The 17,846-nt window shown below is 29.2% G+C and overlaps 3 protein-coding genes and 1 long non-coding RNA gene across 5 annotated transcripts in view; 2 read left to right on the top strand and 2 right to left on the bottom strand.

Annotated features, from left to right (window-relative positions):
* LOC113377260 (transcription factor RFX3-like) overlaps positions 1-9,368 on the bottom strand; it is a 29,579-nt gene extending 20,211 nt beyond the window's left edge. Inside the window, exons 1-2 of the mRNA XM_026617511.1 lie at positions 9,181-9,368; positions 8,969-9,103 (exon numbers count right to left, since the gene is read on the bottom strand). The gene's annotated coding sequence lies outside the window, so the exon portion shown is untranslated. The remainder of the gene's footprint in view (positions 1-8,968; positions 9,104-9,180) is intronic.
* On the top strand, positions 846-4,032 carry LOC113377261 (DCN1-like protein 4). The gene is made up of 5 exons (XM_026617515.1): positions 846-1,241; positions 1,317-1,414; positions 2,393-2,646; positions 3,267-3,474; positions 3,546-4,032. The coding sequence occupies exons 1-5, from the start codon at positions 1,168-1,170 to the stop codon at positions 3,617-3,619; spliced, it is 708 nt and encodes a 235-aa protein (XP_026473300.1). The 5' UTR covers positions 846-1,167; the 3' UTR covers positions 3,620-4,032.
* A 590-nt stretch (positions 9,369-9,958) lies between the features above and the next one.
* Positions 9,959-11,480, bottom strand: LOC113376859 (CCHC-type zinc finger protein CG3800). 2 transcript variants are annotated; one of them, XM_026616937.1, is made up of 3 exons: positions 11,407-11,425; positions 11,296-11,341; positions 9,959-10,915 (listed from the first exon to the last, which is right to left on the bottom strand). In XM_026616937.1, the coding sequence occupies exon 3, from the start codon at positions 10,907-10,909 to the stop codon at positions 10,430-10,432; it is 480 nt and encodes a 159-aa protein (XP_026472722.1). In that variant the 5' UTR covers positions 10,910-10,915; positions 11,296-11,341; positions 11,407-11,425; the 3' UTR covers positions 9,959-10,429. The 2 variants fall into 2 exon arrangements, with proteins under 2 accessions (XP_026472722.1, XP_026472721.1); XM_026616936.1 differs by having other exon boundaries at positions 9,959-10,912; positions 11,296-11,480.
* A 2,615-nt stretch (positions 11,481-14,095) lies between these two features.
* On the top strand, positions 14,096-15,951 carry LOC113378725. Its single transcript, XR_003367216.1, has 4 exons — positions 14,096-14,315; positions 15,270-15,363; positions 15,422-15,552; positions 15,870-15,951. It is a non-coding gene; the product is annotated as an uncharacterized LOC113378725 (long non-coding RNA).
* Positions 15,952-17,846: the final 1,895 nt, after the last annotated feature.

Below are 17,846 nucleotides of genomic sequence, written 5' to 3'. Positions count from 1 at the left end.
GTAATAGTTTAAATAAAACACACTAACAAAATATAGTCAATTCTCATAACTATTAATTGACTATAATTTGTTAATGTGTAATAAATATTAATATGTGTATAAATACCCGTCGACGTTTTCTCAAAAATGGCCGAATTGATTTCAAAAGCCAAACGATGTAATTCGTTTCAATTAGTAGAAAAGCGCGAATTTTTTTGTTAGATGTTTTCACAAGAAATCCGTAACAAAATTGTTCATTAGTTTTTGTTAATGATCACCGGGCCGTTTCATAGTAATTAATTGTTTAATAATTGTTTTTAACGATTTGAATGAGTCTTTAAACAGTGATCTTAACTAACGTCTTATAAATTATAAGCCTGCAAAAAGTAAATAATGTGCTCTTAACATACATCTTGTATATTCCGTTCTGTGTTTTGTACTGATCATTGTTGACGTCCACACTATACATAAAATCCATGTTATAGAATAAAATTTGTTATAAATAAAAAATTAATAAAATAATTCGAAATATTATATATATATATATATATATATATATATATATATATATATATGTATACAATAAAAAAGTCAAAACTATTTATTTTATAAATTTCTCACGTTAGTTACATACTGTAAGGTTGTCACATTGTTTCCTATCCCTAAAAAGCAACGACTTCATGTCGTACTTCACTCGAATTTACAACACATACATATATTATTGCACATTATCAATCATAATAGATAGTAGTAATGAGTATAGTAATATGATGTTTTCTCAGCATTGAATGAGTTTTGTCACAATCCAAAATACGCAATATTTCTAAATCGATTAAAAACACGTCACACTGTTGAGAAAATAATATATCGACTTACTCATCTTTTGGAACAAGTTTTAACTCTAATTCTGTGCAGTTTTCTACCTCAGAACTGAACTAATTTTCGAGTATTAATAGATATACGTTAAATTATCACAATATAAACGTATTAGAAATATGTTCATGTTTTTAATTTTCTTTAAGAATTAGTTCACAATTAATTAGGAAGATCGCCTGCCATAACCTAATTTATTTAGCTGACAAATTTAAAGTTTCTTGTCACTCCCTTGAAATTTTGTATTATGTTTACAATTTTGCAAAACGGTAGATCATCGTACACAATTTTGTTTTAGAAATAAGATTTCTAATAATGCCGCGTACTAAACGTAGAAATCCTGAGTGTCCAGTTGAGGGAGACAGGAGTTTCAAAAGGGTTAAAACTAAGTAAGTTATTGATTTATAAGTTGAATATAAATGTAGTAAAAGTCGAGCATCTACTAATGACTTACATTTTATCAGTTTAAGGAGTAAAAAGACAGAGGATACTACTTTTAATGCGAAAAGATGCTTAGCGTGGTTTCATGAATATACAACGAAGGACGATCCAGATACGTTAGGTAACATTTATCACCTTTAATATTGTATTTTAAGCATTGTATGTATTGTTATAATCAGGTTTGAAATATGATTATGATGGTATATTAGTGTTATATTACATTTGGATTCTATAATGTTTATATACAATTAGTCTTATGTAAATAAACGAAACAATTCTGTCAAAACCTTTTCTGTCAAAAGTTTTTATTGCGCTTATTTAGTAGCTATTGTGGAGAAAGTCAGCATGATGAGAAATGTTTCAAATTAGTTCTACTTTTATGTTGGAATGTATTGTCTTTTTGAACTTAATGCGCTGTGGATTCAATTTTGACAAATGTCTTATACCTGATCAAGCTAAAAGGCACTAATAGCATTTTTACCTTCTATATGTTTGTATTTTAAATAGTTTATTATGATTTTTAACAGTCTGAATAAAGCTGATGTACCACATAGTGTTAAAACGAGCACTATAAAGCTACGTTTATTTCACATAATATCAATAGATCACTATACAAATTTTTAGTGTTTGCAATTATTTTTAACAAGTAAATATTCTTAAATTCTGTGTCATTTATTCTGCATTCGATTTCATTTTAATATTTCTATCATAATATAATTGTGAAAATTATTTGTTTGTGTAATGAGAAAATTAGTCTAGTCACGGTATTGGTTCATCATTTTGTCTAAAAAAAAAAACATTTTCTAATTGTGCGTGTTTGTTGTTCTGCAGAGCATTCTTACTTTATGATACACAATATTTAAATGATCAATAAAAATTAAAACTATACTTTTATTTTGCCCCATGTGTTTCAGAAAAAAAAATTGATTCTATTCAAGAATTGTCAAAACTTTTATACGAGATCATCATTTATGAGTTAGGTTCTTTCGATGTTTTGGTATTCAGCAAATGTAAATGATTATTGTTTTCCTAACTTACATGAATTTGTATCTCATTCTCATTAGAAGATTTTTGACTGATTATTTGTTTTAAATTATAGGTCCAGAAGGGATGGAAAAGTTTTGTGCTGACATAGGAGTACAACCAGAAGATATTACTATGCTAGTATTAGCATATAAAATGTCAGCTAGAGATATGGGATTTTTTACTAAAGTGGAATGGATGAGAGGCTTCACGGAATTGCAATGTGATTCTCCATCTAAGATGAGTGGAATTATAGAATCGTTGAAAACTATGCTCAACAATAATTTAACGTTTAAAGGAATATATAGATACGCTTATGATTTTGCTAGAGTAAGTATATTCCCAATCATTTTGCAGGAAACAAGTCTTTCTAAATTATAATAACTCTTAAGTTCCTTGCTGCCTAAATAATAGTAATAATCTGTTTTCATTTTTATCAGATTTTGTGTAAATTTTGACATTAGCAATAAATTAGAAATCATTTGTTTAAAAACAATAAAATAATTATTCCCAGACAATTTACAGTGTTGTTGCTCCAAAATGGAAAATTAAAAAAAATTTACCGAAGTGATTAAATGGATATTATGCTACAACATTAAGATGGCATGTCCCCTGTTTCATATTGAAACATTGGGCATCTTTCTAATCATATGATGGCATTACACAATTTTTATAAGCGACATAATAATGTTTATGTTCAGTAGTCAAAGTTATGCTCATTAATTTGTGATTTTGAAAATTAATGTAATTGAAAATAATTAATGAGCTTGTAAAGATTTGTAATAAATGTTTATTATATAATAGGACAAAGATCAACGTAGTATGGACACAGATATAGCCATCGCAATGCTGAATTTGTTATTATTATTTCATGGTTTTAAAAATTGATGTTATTGAAAATAATTAATGAGCTTTATAAAGATTTGTAATAAATGTTTATTATATAATAGGACAAAGATCAACGTAGTATGGACACAGACACAGCCATCGCTATGCTGAATTTATTACTAGGATCCCGTTGGTCTCTACATAGTGAATTTTCGCGGTTCATAGAACACTCTAAATATCGGGTTATAAACAAAGACCAATGGTGTAATATATTGGAATTTTCCAAGTCTATTCATGAAGACTTGTCCAATTATGATGTTGATGGCGCTTGTAAGTATAAGTTTCAGACATATACAATATTAATATATAAATTTTTGATATTAAATATAATTTGTTTTTAGGGCCGGTGATGTTAGATGAATTTGTCGAATGGCTGAAGTCTAAACAGATGAATTGTGATAATATCGAAACCTAATGCAATATTCTCTACAATGAAAAGTGAGAATACCACCGAATTACATTCATTTTTGATTTCTTAGCAAAATACATTAAATTAATACTCTGTGAAAGGACAACATTCGTAACTTTAAATAAATGTAATTGTCATCTAACTGCTATGCTAAAAAATCAATGATGTATGTATGAAAACATAATTTTAAGACTGCTATCATTGATGCTCATGGAGTTGCTGTTAAAAGTAGTTTATATCAGCATTTCAGTTAAGGAAGTTTTATATGAATCTACTAAACATACAATTATCAGTATTGTCTTGGTTTTCTTTGAAATTTTTATTTCTCTTGTAATTGACTTATTGTTTGGTTAAAAATAAACCAAATTTCAAATGTCCATGCTTGACAAACATGAAGAAATATATTGATTTGATTTAACAAAAAAGATTTTGATTTATATGAAACATTGATATCATTTATATTGCTGCAATAAATGTGACATGTAAAGGGATCTTCAGAATTATATTCGGTGAAATAGTATTGAATTATTAGAAAATAAATTAATATTTGATAATTGAAAAAAAAAAAACAGGTAAAACTGTATGATAAATGTTTCAGTTTAAAAAAAAAATTCATATCAATGATGTTATTAACAGGTGAAAGAGAATTCGAAAACTAGCATAGTGAAAACAAAAATAATTCATATTATACTTTACTGCCGGACATTTTAATCTAAATTCAAATGATAAAATCTCTGGTTAGCTTTTTTATATTAATATATTTTCTTCATTTATTTAATAGTGTTCATATTTAAATTGTTAGTCTGATAATCTGAAAAAGCAAAGCATGTATATCGTTCTTTTATATTGATGTATAGTGGATGTACAAGATTTTATCTATCTGTTTCACTACCATTACAAATAAATCTAGTTTTTCTTATGAAATGTTTTAGGTTTCACAATTGTTGAAAGTTCACTTAATACGCCAATAAAGTAAAAGTCTTATATAGATATTTATGAATATAAAAAAAAATCAAATATGAATTTGTTCAGTATTGATTTTATAGAAACAGAATTCCTTTACGTGGTAGAAAAACTAAAATACATGCTTTCCATCTGTGAGCAAAGTTGAAAAGTTCTGTTGAGTTAAGTTATACTCTTTTTGCTACCGTTTTATTTTATATAATAATATGCAACTCATGCTTAATTATAAATACTAAATAGAATTATTTTCTTGTACAATATAAATTATAAGAGATTTTTCCAAAATTAGTTTTGATTGTTTAAATATGAACATATTTAAATATACATATAGGATATAGATGCGAACGATAAACGGTTTATAAACTATACTTTTACCGACAGTATAATGATTTCTAGAAACAATATTAGATTTATTTTATATATACAGGGTGTCCCAAATCACAACCTCAAGTCGAAACATTGACTTTTACTGTCCTGAAAAAATTAGAAAACAGTAGTGTATGGCATCGTGCTTTAAGGCAAATTGCTGGAATTTTCCGTACCGCAATGAAATATTCGAGGAATACTAAATGTTTTCAAATAGAATTATTATAAATACTGTAAATTATATATGTTTACAGAAAAGTAAATAAACATAATTTTATCAATTGAATTTAAAATGAAGGACATTGTCTAATATTTATTAGAATTATTTAAACTGAATTGCAAAGTTAAAATTATTTATTTGATAAGTGAGCTTTAGAACTTTAGCTAGAAATATTTCTATAGAAATATAATTAAATTGAATAATTTTCGATATTCAAAAAAAATTAACAATTTTTTTTTCAAAAACAATCGTTTCAACGCAAGTAGAAAGTTTTTTTGTATCATTCAAATCGGATACTTAGTTCTCTCAAAAACTGCCATTTTTCTCACATTTAGCTCGGTATCACCAAAACGGCTGAACCTGACCTTGCCAAAAACTAATCACCACTTCCCCCCGTCATTACGAATTGAATGTTTTTTGGATCATTCGAATCGGATACTCCGTTCTCTCTCAAACTCGATTTTTATTTTGTGCACTCTTTGTTCCGTATCTCCGTAACGGCTGAACCTGCCATTGCCAAAAACTAATCAGCACATCTCCCTATCAATAGGAATCGAACGCTTTTTAAACTATTCAAATCGGTTGATCCATGCGCCCGAAAACGTGGACGAAATATTTTATCCATACATACATACACGTACACATACATTTTTTTGAGGTATGCCAAAATGTTCAGAAACCTTCAAACCGTGAAGAAATGCAAAAACATTCGATTTCGATCTTTGGACGATTACAACTTACCCTACGGGAAGTAAAAAATATCTCACGTTGTATGGAAGTTACGTAAAATTAAGACCAAGTTTCGGCTATTGTGGTTAATTTTTTTACTAATTTTGTTCATTTAAACCATTATACTCTTATTTATCTATGATTTAAACTTTGAAACCGGTAATAACATTTGTAGAACCACGGTAAAAAAATACCACAATTGCCCCAAATTTTCAAGAATTAAGACTTTTTGATGAACTATGAATTTAACATTTTTTAAATTTGTCGACATTGAGAGAACTAGTGGTGTGTGGCATCGTGCCTTAAGGCAAATTGCTGGAACTTCCCGTACCGTAACGAAATGTTCGAGGAATATTAAATGCTTTCAAATAGATTATTATAAATATTGTAACATCGTCTAATATTTATAAGAATTATATAAACTGAATCACGAAGTCAAAAATATTTATTCAAAGTATATAAGTGAGCTTTAAAACATTAGCCAAAAATAAAATTGTAACCTGAATGATTTCCGATATACAAAAAAAATTAAATAATTTTTTTTCCAAAAGCAATTGCTTTGTCAACACAAGCAGAAAGATTTTTGAATCATTCAATTCGGATGCTTATTTCTCTCAAAAACTGCCATTTTTGTATATTTAGCTCTGTATCTTCGAAATGGCTTGGCCTGCCTTTGCCAAAAACTAATAGCCATTTCTCCCAATCATTACTAATTGAATATTTTTTAAATAATACAAATCGGATGCTCCGTTATCTCAAAAACTCGATTTCTATTTTCTGCCTTCTTTGCTCTTATCTCCGTATCGGCTGGACATGCCTTTGCCAAAAACTAATCAGCACATCTCCCTATCAATAGGAATGTTTTTTGAACCATTCAAATCGGTTGATCCGTGCGCCCAAAAACGTGAACGAAAAAATGCGGACACACAAAACACACACACACATCCATTTTTTCTGAGGTATGCCAAAATGTTCAGAAACCTTCAAAATGACGAGAAAAGCAAAAATTTTCATTTTAGATTTTCGGCCCATTACTATAAAATTAAAAATATACTAAAGTTTCTTTGCAAGTTTCATCAAAAGTTGGCGCATTTAATCAGGATTGTGAATGGCAAAATACTTGAAAATTTTATTGTTGAAAAATTTCGAGTACAAAAATACAAACCTAAGAAGAATGACATGATTGAAATAAAAATCTAAGAATGCTAGAATTTTGATAACTCATAAATAGTGGACAAAATGTACTATCAAAAATCATGTCATTTTTCGGTTTTTATTGTTTGACTTCCCATAGGGTAAGTTATAGTAATCGAAAAAATATCGAAAAAGAAATTTTTTATATATCTTTACGTTTCAGAGGTTTCTAAACATTTTGGCATACCTTAGAAAAAATGAATGTACGTGTGTATGTGTGTGTGTGCGGATACAAATTTTCGTCGACGATTTTAGGAACACGGTTCAACTGACTTTAAATATTCAAAAAACATTCGATTGCTGTTGATAAGGAGACGTGGTGCTGATCGGTTTTTGGCATAGGCAGGTCTAGCCGTTTTGAGGATACGGGGCAAAAAGTGCCACAAACGGTAACTCAGTTTTTAAAAGCTCGGAGCGTTCAATTTTAATAATTCAAAAAACATTTTACTTGTATTGACAAGGTGAAGAACTGATTAAATTTTCATGAAGGCAGGTCCCTCAGTTTCGGAAATCTAGTAAAAAAAAGTAAAAAAAATGCCATTTGGCGGTCAAAAATGTTTATTGGACATATGTACATCAAATTATCAGATATTTTTCGGAGATTTTTGTGTAAATTTTTTTGGATTCCGTATCAAGGTTTTTAATTACGGTACGGGAAGTTCCAGCAATTTGCCTTAATGCACGATGCCACGCGCCCCAGCGCCCCACTAGTTTATTCGAAATTAATCAAATTTTCACGTATTTTCCTATTTTACAATCCTGATTAAATGCGATTAAATAACTTTAGATGATACTTGCCAAAACACATTAGTACAATTTTTTTAAAGGATACGACTGATTTTAAAAAATTTAAATTCAAAGTTCAACAAAAAGTCAATTCAAAGTTCAACAATTTTTCAGACAGGGCCCGTCGAAGAAAGAATAGTATATGCGCTTCTGGTTTCAAAAAATTATTAAAAATATTGTATTATTCCACACAAAATTTAATCAGTTTAGTGATATATATTAAAAAGAAGCATGGTATAAAATATATAGTCCAGGAGGTTTCAAAAACAAAATACCCTGCAATCTGTATATTGCATGAATAAGTACCGTTTTCGGCATTTCTTGTTAAAATTGGCTATCTAGATATATTTAAAATTTAAACATTAAGTTAGACTAGTGGAGTGCATGATATCGTGCCTTAAGGCAAATTGCTGGAACTTTCCGTACCGTAATCAAGAATCTTGGTACGGAACCCAAAAAAAATTACATAAATAATGTAACATTATTAAAATCTATAAAATATCTGATAATTTGATGTAAATATGTCCAATGAACATTTTTGACAGTCATTTTTTAAACTTATTTTTATTGAAAGTCCATAACCGCTAGACTTGCCATCCCAAAAATTTAATCAGTTTTTTATCTTTATAATACAAGTAAAATGTTTTTTTGAATTATTAAAATCGGACGCTCCGTTCTCTTAAAAACTGAGTTACCGTTTTTGGAACTTTTGCCCTGTATCTTCGGAACGGTTAGAACTGCCTTCGCCAAAAACTAATCAGCACGTCTCCTTATCAATACGAATCGAATGTTTTTTTAATTATTCAAATTGGTTCACCCGTGTTCGCGAAATCGTCGACGCAAGTTTATATTCGAACACACACACACATACATAATATTTTTCTAGTTGTAAGGTATGCCAAAATGATCAGAGGTCCTTGAAACGTAAAGACATATAAAAAAATCATTTTCGATTATTTTACGATTACTATAACTTACCCTACGGGAAATTAAAAATGAAAAAAAATCCGCACGACTTTTTCAAAAATATGAATATCATTCGAGTCTCTAATGCAGAGGTTATAGTCATGGATATTAATACAATATATGTGACGTACCTGAATTGTCATAATACCGCATGAAGGGGTTGTTGTTCTTATAATGCATATTACCCCTGTTTCAATAAACCTTCGGCGTCTAGACAGCTGATACATTGTCGAGGTTTATTAATTTAGGGGCTTGTTGCGGGATTTCTAAAAAACGTAATGTTTTCTATCAATTTTCTTGTCTATTTCATATATATGGAACATGTCATCTATAAGAGCCATACCGCTATTATTTAAAGGCTCCAAATCGCATAAATCGATCCTCGATCCTCGCAACCCATGGAAGCCCGACCCACTATCTTCCTTATCTGTGCCCAAGACTTCAATTCATTCAACTATTTTATTTAGAGAATAACGAAAATTTGCCCTTAGTGGAAAATATTGCATTAAAAAGACTTTTCAGACACAAATAGACTATAAACTCTTATCAGAGTGGAACAACATTTGTTACTTAATACTTTGATGTATATTGAAAAACAATCATTTAGTATACATAATAAACTGATAATAATTTATTTACTATGCATCAGTTCATGATTCAATATTGTAAGAGTATTAATCATAACACACTACACTGAATATAATTTTATTTAATGTGCAAAAAAATTTAGCATGCACTTTTAGAACTAAAGTTTATCATGCATGCTAAGATTGGTGACAATCATGCATATAAGGCGCATTCAAAACAAAATTTGAAAGCACAACCAAAAAAGGCATTAGCATACATTCAACACATTTACATTAAAGAAAATAGAATGATTAAAACATTTGTTTTTATATTGAATTTTATTAAGTGAATACTAAAATTAAAATATTTTCTTTATCATAATTATAATTTCATACATTTTTATGCAACTTCAAATAATATTAAATAACACAAAGAAATAAAATTATATAAGTATGTGTGGCACTAAATAACATTAAAAAATTGCAACTTCTTACGGCTTATGCCCACCGCTGATCATTAACGTCAAAATACAATTGAGTACAAATGGCTTACAGATTCTATGGTGCAGAAAATACTAATGGTATACAAACATGAAATTGAAACACAAATGTAAATTACAATGTTTATTTCGTAGTAACAAAATGGTTAACTGTTCAATTCATACATGAATAAAATACTGTTCATTAAATAAAAATTTGTCGTTGCTCAATGTGATGCACAGCATAACCAAACTTCATTCACAAACATCAACTTTTATTCATTTATAAGAAACAGTCTATATATCTTTAACGCGGCCAACGTTTACATCATAAACTTCATTTACAGGCTTAGAATTTGTATTAGATTAGGCATTTGATTGGAAATTTGCAGAGCCTTAAAATTAAGAGATTGGAGATCCTGTATATAGATCAGTGTGTGGCCCTTAAAATAATATTAAGATAATTGTTAACTCATAAATTATCTTTATGATATCGGATGCCATTAATAAGGTTGATAAATATCCCGACACCCTAGATAATATTGACCTAGTTGTGGTCATTTTGATCACAGTCACGGCTTATGTGACCAGGCTTTCCACAGACATAGCAAGTCTTAGCATTTTCTGGGCAGTTACGGGATATATGACCAGTTTTGCTGCAGTTGTAACACGCTTGGTTGGACCTACTCTGGGAGTCATAACCACCGCTCTCAGGACAATTCCTCGCAATGTGTCCTGGCTTGTTACAGTTGTAACAGGATGGCTCATCTGGGCTTTGCAGACAAGCGCGAGCAATGTGTCCAGTGCCATTGCATCTGTAGCATCGGTCAGCCTCCTCCTTGCAGTCTCTGGCAAAGTGGCCAAATCTATTACACTTGTAGCATTTCTCACGCACGCGGCCCGAGTCCCTGTGACCGCCATCGCGGTCCCGGCCACCTCCCATACCTCCGCCTCCTTGGGTGCATTCTCTGGCAAAGTGTCCTACGCGATTGCATTTGTAGCATGTACTTTTCATCTCGGACCCCATTTTCTGCTGTAAAATTTCGAAATTCATTATTAATGACTATCACAAACAAGCACATTAAATCTTAATATAAAAGCAAAAATTTGTAATGCATTCCATTCAGAATTTTTTTCTTTTAGAAAATAACACAATATTCCGGTCAATGAGGTTGAAACACTGGCAGCCATGGCAAAACGAAATAGACTTTATTTTAAGTGTAGCTTTACAGAAATATTACATGTATTATATACACAAAACTAAGTATGTGAATACTCGGCCGACTAATACACACGATAACATAATACTGTTACACTTGAAAAAACCGTATCACCACTAAAGCCATATTCTTTGACCAAACCACGTGTATATGAAACCGGCTACAACAATTAAAGAACTAGAGCATTACTCACTTGGTTGCTGATAAACAATCACTCCTCAAAGTCTTTCACGTAAAAACTTAAAAAAAAATAACGAAATTAAATAAAAACTTAATTAAATTGTTAATACTTAAAAGTACTAACAATCTCCGCCTCGCCTCCTTTCTCTTCACAGAACAAGTGTAAAACAGCAAAGAACCATCGTGTGCAAAGCAGCACGTTCTACCAATAAACGATAGCGCGGGCTCTTGTTGGCACGCCTGATATTCTCTAAAAAGCCGAAGCTAGACCGAAACATTTAGGCCAGATTGATTCAGATCAAACAATTTTTTTTTCTCATTTTATAAATTGAAACATTTAGTTTTTAATTCTTATACATACATAAATAAATATATGAGTGGTAAATAGCAAATATTATTGCTGCAAACTTGCCACATTCTTTTTTATTCAATCATATGTAACAAGAGGTCCTTTACAACTTATTCAAATGTTCGAAAAGTAAATAAAAATATTTCAACAATATTTTAATTAAACGAATAGGACAAAACGATATTTTAAAAATAGCATCGTAAATTTATTTATGTGTGTTCAAAATTGATAAAACACAACCTCTTGACTGCCTAAAGCATAGACTAATAATGGCGCCACTAACGATATTTTAAGTATGATCAGATTTAATTTTAACAATAAATACAGTACTCGACCTAGTTTTACAAAATTGTTATTAGACTAAGCATTTTAAAAATATTAAAATATTATATTTTTTCCCTACATTTGGATGTATAACCAATGTTTGATTTGCTATATTGAAATAAAAAAATTGGAAAGAAGTAGCCAAATGATTTTTGTGCATTGCTAAAAAGTAAAAAAGAATAACAAAAATAACCAATTGGTAACACATGTAGTCATAAAACGCTATACCAAGAATCTTTAGTGTGAAATATTTGTTATTCATTTAATATTGCTGATTGAATCGCAATGTTCCGCCATAACTATGCAACCATAAATACGTGCAGTAAGTAACAAACTTACTTAATATGATAATGTATATTACATGTTTGTACAGAAACATATATATATATATATATATATATATATATAATTATATATAATATATAATTGACTTACTGTCTTACGTAGATTACGCATCTTCACTATTGTTTAACAGTCTTGCGCTAATCAAAACAATGGCGGCCGCAGCGAATATCTAAAATTGATGCGAACATATTAATAATTATGTATTATATGTAACATTTTATAAATTTTATGCTTCAAAATGTACATGCAAACTAGTTAATTGAAATAATTAGTATTAATTCAAAATCTTACTTGTTTTGACGCAGATTTTACACGATTTCCTTTTACTTAATCTTAGCTTGGAAATGGCTTAGAAAATGTTATACACCGTGAACTTATATTCAGTTCGGATCATTTCCTCCATAGTTATAACAATTGCCTGTATAGATGTTTGTGAACATTTCATAATTATCATACATTAAACTTTAGAAAAATTAAAATTGAACTATTTTATATGACAACTTAAAAAAAATTAGGTTTTGAATGAATTCGATTAATACAGTAAAAGTCCTAGTAATATAAATAAATAAATAAATATATACATATGTGCTTATAGACAGTTTTATCATTGAGTAAATATATATATATATATATATATATATATATATAAGTAAAAATAAATAATAAACATTTTCATACATTTCTCATCTTAGTTTCGCCGTACGATTCATACTCTTACTTCTTATCAATACTATTCTTTTATCTATGGTACGAATCATAGATAAATGAAAGGTTTATGCATAGATAAACAAGGTACGCATCGGCTTTCGTCAAGTTTTCGACCAATACAAGCATAATATCTTCTTTTATCTATGCATGATATAAAGGCAAGTGAAGAATAATTTAAACTAGCGCCAAATTTGTTTGATACAAATGCGCAGAAGTCATCTCCATCATCTATGTTTTCTGATCTGTCGTATAAAGTAGCTTTTTAGATTTTGAACGGTTTTGCTAGTAACGTATGTGTCTGTTTATTTTTACGATTTTATTGTAATCTACGATTTTCTGTGGTAATTATTACATTCAAGTTCACTTTAATTATGGTAGAATAAATAAATTTAAACTTTTATTTTATCGTTTTTATGAACCAGTATTAAATTCACTTTCAAGGTGTAGAGTACTGGTTTCAAGATTATGAAGTCAAACATGGAGTATAAGAAAGAACTTATTTTTGCTGATACAAGAATATCAAAAATAGATATACAAGAAATGCGAATTATAAATATACAAGAATACCGAATATTGTTATATAATTGAGACAATCATGTCTCATGCTGTGCATGCGATATATTCATCAATGATCGTTTGTTTGATCTTCATGATAAAGTTGATACAGTGAAATATATATTTTATTTCAAAATAAGGTAATTGTGATAGAAATCGTTTCGATTGTTAACAGCTACCAAAATTTTATATGGATTAATTAACAATTATTTAAAAAGCATTTATTTTCTCCTAATAAACAATTTCCTATTATTGAATGATTGCAAATTGGCATAAATTAAATAACAGAAAATTTATTAATATATAAATTCCAAAATTAGACATGTAAAAATGTTCTTTGTGAGCAATTATATTAACATAATACAGTTATGAATTCATTAATACTCACTTTAGGATCAAACATTCAATGAACCATTAAGAAGGATTGACAGCTCGTAAAATTTTTCTTTTGATTTTTTTTCTAACATTCACTAATTTTATAGTAACTATTACTAGCAGATTACTTTCTATCAATAGTAGAATTACACAAATTCTGAATTATATAAAAGATGAAAAATCTAAGAGCACCAAATTTCATGGGCTTATCAAAAAGCAATAGATACATTTGCTCATAATCGTTTTAAAAAAACTTCATTATCATATAATTGGTGGCGCAAGTGGTGATCAAGAAATCAAAATGAATTAGTGTTCATGATTTGGACATAAGAATACTATACCTTTCTGCAAATTGACAATAATAAAATTATTCAGAAGTAAGTACTTGTTCATATACATATTTGAGCATGATTTTTAATTTCAAATGCTTCAAATAGGTGTTTAAATTAGAGTACCTTTCAAAGTTACTGAGAGAGTAAATATAGGAAATTAATATCTAATTGGCTTTGATGTGTCTGTTACAAGTACGGAAAATTATATTTCTTGCATATTTTTTTCAAAATTTTGTTAGTTTGCATTATATATTTGGAACATTTAGTGTTGTGTGTTTTGATCAATTGATTTTTTCAATAAAATCAATTAATTTAAGAATATATTTTGTTCTATATATATATATATATATATATATATATATATGTATATATTAGAGCGGTCGATTTGTATGTGTCAATAAAAGTCACTTAGACACACATGATTTTCGGATACTAGGGATCATCAATCAAAATACTTTGCTGAAGAAACCCCATCTCTAAAATGAATTCTGATGTCCCGTGCATCAGATGTGCATGTATATATATATATATATATATATATATATATCAAGATATATATATATATATATATCAAGATATATCTTTATATAAATCAATGTTATTACTCTAATTTCTCTCTTTAGTTCGATAAGTGTTGTTGTTTTATTTCCTAGTTTTTTCTCCTATTTATAGGTTCTTTATAAAGTTATAATTTCCATAGTTACCTAGTTCATATAATTTTTTCAAATTTTTTACTTTATAGAGCCACTGATGATATCAAATTGTATGTCGAAACATTTGGAATTAAAGATTATTTTATAAATCTTTGCCTTTTCTTTGTTTGATGTATCGCCCTCAAGAAGTCACTCAGATATTTCAACATCAAAATTAACTTTATTTAATTTCACTCAGATATTTAATATATATAATATATATATATATATATATATATATATATATATATTAGGGTGGGTCGATTTAAATAAGGTGACTTAGGCACATATGATTTTCGGATTCTAGGGATCAAAATAAGATACTTTGCTGAAGAAACCACACCTCTAAAATGAAATATGATGTCCCGTGCATTGACCTAAAGATAGGTAAAGGTAAACAGGTAAAGGGTAAAAAGGTAAAAAGGTAAAGGTGGACAGGTAAATTTAATTTTTTTTTAGGATCTTATATAAAAAATGTTTAGAGTCCATCAATTACATCGTCATGTAATCGTGCTGATGAAGGGGCATTGGACGAATTGAGAACACTGGCAATGTGCTTCAGGGATGATAATGATTTATGCTCAGAATTCGTAAGTCTCATAAAATAAAGTAAGTGTAAAAGCACTCAGAGGCCCATTATTGCAAACTTTAATGATTTTTTATAATTAAATCACTCTTCATAGGTCTATAATATTTAAGAATGTATGTTTAGATCATAGGTTTCCAAACATAGATAAAAGAAGAATATGTTTCCAAATGTTTCTGTGTAATGCATCCATTGTGATGCTAACTAACTTACTTACCTAATTTTGGTTATTTCTATTCTAACAATTCTAACAGTACTAAAGAAGTAGCAGTTTATAAATTAGACAATAGTTTTAATATGAATATATTAATTATTTTACAGTTGATTTTCCAATCTCAACTTACACCATAGAATCATAGATAAAAGAAGAGTAAGTGACTTACACAATACAGTTATTCCGCCCAAAGAGTCTGTGAAGCATCTCAGCATACACTTGAACAGAAAATTGAATTAAAAAATACATATAATAGATAAGACATCAAATAGAACTCTTCAAAAATAATTGATAGCTCCAAAACAGAAATTCAGAACTATCAATACAATAATAATACTAGTGGTGTATGGCATCGTGCCTCAAGGCTCCGTATCTCCGAAGCGGCTGGACCTGCCTTTGCCAAAAACTAATCCACACATCTCCATATCAATAGGAAACGAATGTATTTTGGACCATTCACATCGGTTGAATCATAGATAAGTAAACATTATTGAATCGTGTGCCCGAAAACGTGGCCATTTTTTTTGTAGGTACGCCAAAATGTTCAGAAATCTTCAAAACATAAAGATATACAAAATTTTTCATTTTCGATTTTCGGCATATTACTATAACTTACCCTACGGGAAGTTAATACTAATATATGAGGCAATGATCAAAACCTTGTGAATTTGGGGTACGTCAAAAAAAAAAGAGTAGCTTGAACATCATCCCCTCACAGACAGGCTCACAATAGCAGAACGAATTGCAGTGGTTGCTTCTAAATACAAAGAAAGGATTGAAGTGCATCTTAATGAATTGGCCAGTAGAGACCACCTGGTTGAAAAGACAATTGCCACAAGACGTCATTTAGCTCAGTTAAATACTTTTGTTATATTATTTTATAGTTTTTCTTCTTTTAATTTTTTTTATGTTATACATTACTATATAGTAGATACGCCGCTGGATGTTTCTACTATTTTTTTTAGTTATTGTCAAATATTTATTGTTAGCAATCTCTGCTCTTTTTTAGTTATTGTCAAATATTTATTGTTAGCAATCTCTGCTCTTTGTTTGTAAAAAAAAAGATAGCAGAATAAAATTAATAATACAAATATATTTATATATCTTCACGTTTCAGAGGTTTCTGAACATTTTGGCATGCCTCAAAAAATGTATTTGTGTGATGTGTGTCCGCAATTATTGGTCCACGTTTTAGAGCGCACGGATCAACCGGTTTGAATGGTTCAAAAAACATTTGATTCCTATTGATAGGAAAATGTGCTGATTAGTTTTTGGCAAAGGCAGGTCCAGTTATTTCGAAGATACGTAGCAAAGAGTGCATAAAATAGAAATCGAGTTTTTGAGAGAACGGAGCATCCGATTTGAATGCTCCAAAGAACATTTAATTCTTAATGATGGAGAGAATTGGTGGTTAGTTTTTAGCCAAGGCAGGTCCAGGTGGAGATACAGAGCTAAATATGCAAAAAGTAAGTTTTTGAGAGAACTAAGCATCCGATTTGAATGATCATTTAATTCTGGGTAAAGTTTTAAAGCTCACATATATGCTTTAAATAAATAATTTTAACTTCGCAACTCGGTTTATATAATGCTTATAATTATTAGAAGTTACAGTATTTATAATAATCTATTTGAAAACATTTTTCAAAGTTTCTTGCTCCCAGGGGCTCAAATGGTTCAAAATTGATAAAAAACAATTCTCTGAAAGTTTTAGCTCTTAACATTAACTTTTAGATAGTGCGCTATTCAATTCCAAACTTCGTATGGAAATAGCATGGAAAAAATTTTGAAAATTGAAAAAAAAAAATTTATGTACAACTTAGCGACAAATGAATTAAAAGTGAAAATTAGTGTCATTTTTTATTGAAAATTCAACGCTCTGCAAAATTTCTGAAATTTTTTTCATGCTATTTCCATACAAAACTTTGATTGAATTGTGCTTTATCTAAAAGACAATATTAAGGGCTAAAACTTTCAGAGAATTGTTTTTTATCAATTTGGAACCATTGGAGCAAGGAAATTCGAAAATGTCCATTTTAAGGACACACACACACACACACACACACACACATAGAGAGAGAGAGAGA

Source organism: Ctenocephalides felis, unplaced genomic scaffold, assembly GCF_003426905.1.
Source record: "Ctenocephalides felis isolate EL2017-DRISC unplaced genomic scaffold, ASM342690v1 CF-g0.4_SCAFFOLD_01886, whole genome shotgun sequence".
In the NCBI taxonomy this organism is placed as follows: domain Eukaryota; kingdom Metazoa; phylum Arthropoda; class Insecta; order Siphonaptera; family Pulicidae; genus Ctenocephalides; species Ctenocephalides felis.
Note: the sequence above shows the minus strand (reverse complement) of the source record. Positions and strands in the feature narration are given on the sequence as shown.

Excerpts from the sequence above, each read along its gene's own strand:
- LOC113377261 (XM_026617515.1), top strand. The coding sequence starts at position 1,168 with ATGCCGCGTACTAAACGTAGAAATCCTGAGTGTCCAGTTGAGGGAGAC. Across the intron at positions 1,415-2,392 it reads GGACGATCCAGATACGTTAG|GTCCAGAAGGGATGGAAAAG; the intron begins GTAACATTTATC and ends TTTAAATTATAG. Across the intron at positions 3,475-3,545 it reads TTATGATGTTGATGGCGCTT|GGCCGGTGATGTTAGATGAA; the intron begins GTAAGTATAAGT and ends ATTTGTTTTTAG.
- LOC113376859 (XM_026616936.1), bottom strand. The coding sequence starts at position 10,909 with ATGGGGTCCGAGATGAAAAGTACATGCTACAAATGCAATCGCGTAGGA.